The 7,198-nt window shown below is 39.4% G+C and overlaps 1 protein-coding gene across 2 annotated transcripts; it reads right to left on the reverse strand.

Annotated features, from left to right (window-relative positions):
- Positions 1 to 4,844: 4,844 nt before the first annotated feature.
- LOC118598440 (calpain-5-like) lies at positions 4,845 to 7,188 on the reverse strand. 2 transcript variants are annotated; one of them, XR_004947523.1, is made up of 4 exons: positions 6,723 to 7,188; positions 6,327 to 6,362; positions 5,892 to 5,989; positions 4,845 to 5,801 (listed from the first exon to the last, which is right to left on the reverse strand). XR_004947523.1 is itself a non-coding variant. In XM_036211110.1 (3 exons), exons 1-3 carry the CDS (start codon positions 6,872 to 6,874, stop codon positions 5,917 to 5,919), a joined length of 261 nt encoding a protein of 86 aa, XP_036067003.1. In that variant the 5' UTR covers positions 6,875 to 7,188; the 3' UTR covers positions 4,845 to 5,916. The 2 variants fall into 2 exon arrangements, 1 of the variants encoding a protein (XP_036067003.1); XM_036211110.1 differs by having other exon boundaries at positions 4,845 to 5,989.
- Positions 7,189 to 7,198: the final 10 nt, after the last annotated feature.

Consider the following 7,198-nt stretch of genomic DNA (forward strand, 5'->3'; position numbering starts at 1 on the left):
CACAACAAAACCCAGCAATCTAAGATTGCTGAGGACAAAAAAAAAGCAAAAGACAAAACCAACACCACACAAACTAAAGCCCAGCCTGCTGCTCACCAAGTCAGCCTGGATTGGTGTGGCCTCCTCCATCTTAAATAGACACCAGGTGGCAATCAAGGGAGATTGGGCACACCCGCCAGGTGAGCCAAAGGGACCGGTTGGAAAGAAAGCCAGGAAGCAGGATGTAACACCTTTATTTAGGCAAAAATACTTTCTAAAATAGTGAATTTTTAATACATTAGCTCAGGGGAGAAAAAGGTACACGAATCTGAGGCCACAATGAGACACCACCACCACCTTATTTTAAGCCAGGAAACCCCTGATTAAGTGTTATGAATGCAATGAATGGAGAGGCACCAAACCCTCCTTCCCATGTTTTATAGATTCATTCAAAATACACTGCTCACAAAAATTGAAGGAGCACTTTAAAGAAAGACATTAGATACATCAGATCTCAATATGAAGTTGGATATCTATACACATAACGACAGGGCAGTGTCTAAGGAACAAAAGGATGCCAAGTCTTTTAATGGAAATAAAAGTTTTCAGCCTACAGAGGGCTCAATTGTGTAGACACCATAAAATCATAGTGAAACGAAGATGTGGCAGGCTAGTCCATTTTTTCCAACACTTAATTTCGGCAACTTAAAATTATTTTCAGTATCTTGTGTGGCCCCCACGAGCTTGTATGCATGCTTGACAACGTCGCTGCATGCTCCTAATGAGACGACGGATGGTGTCTTGTGGCATTTCTTCCCAGATCTGTGTGAGGGCATCCCTGAGCTGTTGTACAGTCTGAGGAGCAACCTGGCGGCACCTAATGGACCGAAACATAATGTCCCAGAGATGTTCTATTGGGTTTAAGTCAGGGGACCGTGAAGGCCATTCAGTTGTTTCAATTCCTTCATCCTCCAGGTACTGCCTGCATACTCTTTCTACTTGAGGCCGGGCATTGTCGTGGATCAAGAGGAAACCAGGACCTACTGCACCAGCATAGGGTCTGACAATGGGTTCAAGGATTTCATCTGGATACCTTATGGCAGTCATAGCACCATTTCCTAGGCAGTAGAGGTCTGTGCGTCCCTCCATGGATATGCCTCCCCAGACCATCACTGACCCACTACCAAACGTGTCATGTTAAATGACGTTGCAGGCATCATAACATTCTCCTTGTCTTCTCCAGACTCTTTCACGTCTATCACAGGTGCTCAGGGTGAACCTGCTCTCATCTGTGAAAGTACAGGGTGCCATTGGCGGACTTGCCAATTCTGGTGTTCTTGAGCAAATGCCAGTCGAGCTCCATGGTGCTGGGCGGTGAGCACAGGGCCCACTACGGGACCTCGGGCCCTCAGGCCACCTTCATGAAGTCTGTTCCTGATTGTTTGGATAGAGACATTCACACCAGTGGCCCTCTGAAGGTCATTCTGTAGGGCACAAGCAGTGCTCAGCCTGTTCCGCCTTGCACAAAGGAGCAGGTATGGGTCTTGCTGAGGGGTTGAGGACCTTCTACGGCCCTGTCCAGCTCTCCGAGAATAACCACCAGTCTCCTGAAATCTCCTCCATGTTCTGGAGATTGTGCTGGGAGACACATTAACCCTTCTTGCTGCAGCACGTGTGGATGTGCCATCCTGGAGAAGTTGGACAACCTGTGCAACTTCTGTAGGGTTAAGGAATCGCCTCATACTGCCAGTAGAGATATTTATCAAGCCAAAATCAGCACAAGTGGAAAACCAGCCAAAAAACATCAAGAGGGAGAAACTTGAAATGACCTCCACATGTAATACCAGTCCTGTTTTGAGGGCTTTCTAGTTGTTGCCACTGAAGTGCACCTGTTGTTAATTCCATGAACACCAATAGAGCTGAAATTGATTAATGAGGCCCTCAGCTGCTTAAACAACAAGAAAATTATCAGACAGGTTTAATTCAATTCATGCCTGGCCCAATAAAAAAGTGATCCTTTAATTTTTGTGAGCAGTATATATTATAGCTCATTAAAACCATGCAAACCTGGAAAACTGCTAAAATATTCTTTCAACAAATCTCTGTTTTTGTTTCCTTGTAACATATTTTTTGGCTTGTTTTTATTTTTGCCTTTATTTTCATTCTTACTTTATTTTGCTTAAAAGTAATTTGTTTTTGGTAAGCAGTAAATGACTGTGTTATGTCTTATGTACAGCCCTTATAAGCTTATATTATTGTCCTCTGCGAGAGATTGTTTGTTACAGATTACTGTATGTGATTTAGGTATGTCTTATCATTGCTGTGTTTTCTTTGAGAACACAATTCCAGTACACACAAATAGGGAGGAGATCACAAAACACTATTTAACTGAAAATTCTAGTGAGATTTTCAACCAGATTTTCTCTCTAACGCCTCCTCCCTCAGGGGATTTGGTCACTGAACTTGTCAATAACTTTACTGCCAATATGTCGAATATCATGGATAGTATTGCTTCCAGTAAGGCGAAGGTGATCTCTAGTAAGAAAAAATCTCCATGAAGAAATTCCATACTCCTAAAGAATGGAAAAGGAGATTGTTGGAGATCTGAACGCAGATGGAGAAAGACCAAAGTGCAGGTTGATTACGACATCTATAAAAAGAAGCTTCACTTTCACTGGCGAAATAATCTTTCAACAAATCCCCCCCCCCCCTTTTTTTTTCTTTGTATCATATTTTTTGGCTTCTCTTTATTATTATGGCAGCAGCAGTCATTTTCGTTTTTATTTTCATTCTTGCTTTATTTTGCTTCAAAGTAATCTATGTGGTAAACAGTAAATGACTGTATTATGTCTTAGGTAAAGCCCTTGTAAGGTTATATTTGTATCCTCTGCAAGAGATTGTGTGTTATAGTGTGCTGTAATAACTATGGTGTTATCAGTGAGGAAAGAACAAACAGAAAAGATGGTGGGGGGGCAGTTTTGTTCAATCAACAGTTACAGTATAGGAAACTATCTTTTTGAAGCTTTTCATGTTTTAAATATGTAGCCCTACAACTGAAGACCTCATTTAAAACCATATTTATAAATATCTACTCCCCCCCTTGTTCCTGTGCAGAATTTATTTATAAGTTTTTGTAAACTGATGTCTATGATCTGTATTGATTTTGACAGTATACTTACTGCTTGTAATATTAACATCCATGTTGACAACCTTCAGAACAAACAGACTAAGGACCTAAATAACACTCTAGACAATTTTGGGTCGACTCAACCAACACATCCTCATTGCGGAGTCGCCACATATTGACGCATGGTTAAAGGACCCTCTGCGTCAAACTTGAAGCTTTATGGGAACCCTTCTCGTCAAAATGTGACGAGTTGGCTGGTCCAATTAGATCACAGCACCGCATACCCATAAGGGTCCTGGCATCCGACCCGCAGCAGGTCGATGCGTTGTCTTTTGACGCGCTGGCTGATGAGTCACGACTCCCAGCCTCCGGGTCTCCTAACGGGACATGGACCGTGCTGGTATACCCGGTACTGGAGGTGGGACCGGACGCGCAGCGGTCCTGGAAACCCGGACCCTTGATTGGAAAGCCCCCCTGTTGAGTCATATTGTGACGCGCTGGCAGCAGTCACTGTCTTTTTTGCCTCTCACTGTCAGTGACTTCTGTAAAGCTAGAACGTGATCACATAGTCGGACTAGTTCCGGTCAAGCACATGGAAAAAAGTGATCCTGAAATGAAGATCCTCAACCATAGAAATAACATTACTTTAATTGCTGCCTCATGAACGCGCAAAAATGTTGTTTATTTATTATGCTTTCTGACTAAATGAGGAAAAATAAAAATAAACGTGGTTTTGTTTTTTTTTCCCTTTTCTTTTTTATATAATAAAACACTACTACTACTTATTATTATTATTATTATGTCAATAATAATATAAAATGAACGACAAGAACAAAATACAAGTGATGAATGAATAAATTATTGAGCCACAAGAATCTGCAATAGGGGAGCAGCTTGGCATAAATAAGTTTAAAAAATAAGGATGATTGGGATCACGTATGATGAGATTTTGAGCGACAACTTCCATCAGTGAGGGCACTGAAGATTAAATGTGGCTGGGTCTGTCAGAATGACCATGATACCAAACACACCTCCTGGCCGGTGAAAGACTGGTTTCATAAGAAGCATTTCAAGATCCAGAAGTGACCTAGCCAGTCTCCAGATCTCAATTCCATAGAAAACCTTAATAATGGAAACGAAGTCTGTGTTACTTAGAAACAGCCTAAAAACATCACAGCTCTAGAGAGGATCTGCATGGAGGAATGGACCAAAAATGCCGCTACTGTATGACAAAATCTTGTGAAGACTGACTGAAAATCTTGTGAAGACTGACTGAAAGTGTTTGAACTCTGTCATTACTGCTGACATATATATATATATAGAGAGAGAGAGAGAGACAGAGAGAGAGAGATTAAATTCTATTATTGACCAAATGTCTATTTTTTACCAATATTTATATTTATGAATAATATAATGTGAGCTGGAGATTTACTGTAAGTTTGTAAAGAACAATGACAAGCTCCACTCTGAATGTGAGATCATGCATTCTCCATTTATTTAAAATAAAAAAAGGTTAACAAACCTGTTTCCCAGCTGGTACTTTTAAAGGAAGTCCTAAACTGACCCTCAAAAGCGTTACACACACCTACATTCAGTCATCTGGTATAAAGCTAATATAGTCAATAGTACGGTAATTTCAGACAAAAACAACTCATCTGTTGAGAGATAAAAATACTCATTGAAACATGTACACATAACAGTCAGAAGGTGGAGGGACAACCACAGTACTTTAAACCTCTTTAAAATCAGTGTGCATTTCTTTATTCAGACATTATACAGCAGAGGGTGCTGGAGATTAATGACTAAAAAATGAAAACTACAGTGAAGTGTATGAATGTGCCTGTGAAGAGTTTGAAACCAAAATTTAAAATTATTCATGGGAATTCAAAAAGGAACCAGTAATGTCAACACTACTTGTTGACATTACTGGTTGTCGATTTGGTTGTTGACTTGTTAATTATGGAATAACACAATTAAAATTACAAAACACAGATAATCCAAGCCTGTTTTAGATATCATGTAATATATTGAAAGTAAAATAAAGAAACAAATAATAAAGATATTAGTTCATGAGGACATCCTCTTAACTATGTAATAATGAATGTAATGAATACTTTTGTGTTGTAATGCCTGCAGTACACACACAAGTCATATTTGATTTGTTAAAAATATTGATTACCTAACATAGTTGTTGGTTAGTGGGAGGAAGGAAATTTGGATAATCCCACCCGAGTTGTTTTTTTTATTTTTTTTTTTACGTATTTCATATTTTTTATATATATTTTTATATAGATCAAGTGCCGATTATTTATAGAGTAGCAGAACAGAGTGCTTATTGATTATCTTCAAAAAACTTTCTTGCATCATTTCAATAAACATTAATGTGAATCACACGTCATGCAACAGATATGTAGCAATCATTATTAGTGTAGCCCATTATCATGTTAATCCAGTAATCATCGTTACACATTGCAAATCCAAAAAAGAAAGTTAAAAAGCTTTTGATTTTCATTTCACTAAAATTATGTATCACATTAAAAGCAAAATGAAAAAAAAGAGAGTGGTTCTCCTCGATGGTGGGACTGTGAGGGAAGATGGAAAAGAAAAATCTGTATATTTTAGGCCTAACGTGGGCTGCTGCAGCAGGAGTCTATATGGATTCACCGAGGGAATCGTCACCCTCCAGGTTGAGATCCTAAAATCAGAGAGCAGAGGCATCAGTGATCTGAGCATCAAGATATGTGTTAAGAAATGACAATATTTAAGGAGAAATAAAGAACAGTACCTTCTGCTTGTTGTTCAGGCCTGGACTACTTGGGGTTGATGTGAGGGAGTTCTTGGACATTGGAGTGGACATCTGGCTGCTGGAGTCGGTTCCACTGGCTGAGAGTGACAGAGAGGACAGATGAAGGAGTCAAAGATGAAGTCAGCTGTGTATCTTAAATCACAAGATGTTCAACCCTTCAGAGGAGTCAGTCCTCCATTGTGGCCTCACTCGGCAACAAATGAATCCAGACTGGAGCTTTTCTTCACAGACTCAATGCCATGTGTCATTGAAAAACTGTCAACATTCTTAGGTATGACTGTTTGTGATACATTCTTTCCATAAGAAATTTTCAGCAAAAAATCCTCTAACCTTCAGTGTTGTCCTGGTTTTCCAGTCCCTCAGCATTTTTAACAATTACATGAGTCACAACTCCAACATTTCCAATATACATACCGGTTTTCCTTTTTTGGTTCTTCTTCCGTCAGTTCACTGTAAAAATAGAGACAAGACTTGTTTTAGCTTGATATTTTGACCTTCATGCTGTAAAATGGAGTAACACCATGTCAGTTTGATGAACCAGTTTTGACAGTGTGATCCAAAATGATGATGACATTTTATATGATTACATTATATAATACATTATGTATTATTTTTATACGAAAATGATTTTTTTTTCTGCATTTTCCTCTGATGTATCAATCTGTGCCTACATTTACAAAGCAAAGATTTTTTTCTAAGATGTTACATTTCTGATAACTACAAGCTCTGCATCTTTTTAACATTAAAAAGTTTTATCAAACTTGTAATTTTCATAGACCCAGCTTCACACCAAGGTAATCATTTTCATACCGGCAGCTTGAGCCCTCATGTGTGAAAATTCGCAGCATGAACTCTCCCTGTAGACCAGGATCATAGGTGGAGGGGATGACGACGTATCGGCCCTTGGGCAGGTTGCAACTCATGCAAACTGACCGGTAATGTAAGAAAGGTTGGTCTCCCATTCGTTTTTGATTCCGAAGTTGGTTTATTCTGTACTTCCTGTTCGATTCCACCTGGAAACACAGTTTACATTTTAAAGGATGTGAAATCAAGCTTGTGTTTTATTAATCTACTTTGTAGCACATGAAGTATCACTTTTATTTTGGTATCATTAATGATAAAACTTGTAAAAGGTAACTGAAACACAGCACCATCCAAACAAAAAGACATAAAACTGCAAGAGTCATTTCTCCTTGCAGGGTGCGGGACACATGTGGTGCAGAGGTAGAGTGGTCCACCTCCAATTGGAGCATCACAGGTTTGGTTCCCACCTTGCTCACCCATGA

Source organism: Oryzias melastigma, unplaced genomic scaffold, assembly GCF_002922805.2.
Source record: "Oryzias melastigma strain HK-1 unplaced genomic scaffold, ASM292280v2 sc00573, whole genome shotgun sequence".
Taxonomy (NCBI): Eukaryota; Metazoa; Chordata; class Actinopteri; order Beloniformes; family Adrianichthyidae; genus Oryzias; species Oryzias melastigma.

Bases quoted from the DNA above. Each gene is read 5' to 3' on its own strand.
- LOC118598440 (XM_036211110.1), bottom strand. From the start codon at position 6,874: ATGGGAGACCAACCTTTCTTACATTACCGGTCAGTTTGCATGAGTTGC. The intron at 6,363-6,722 runs GTATGAAAATGA...CTATTTTTACAG, and splicing joins CATGAGGGCTCAAGCTGCCG to TGAACTGACGGAAGAAGAAC. The intron at 5,990-6,326 runs GTATGTATATTG...TGTCACTCTCAG, and splicing joins GAACCAAAAAAGGAAAACCG to CCAGTGGAACCGACTCCAGC.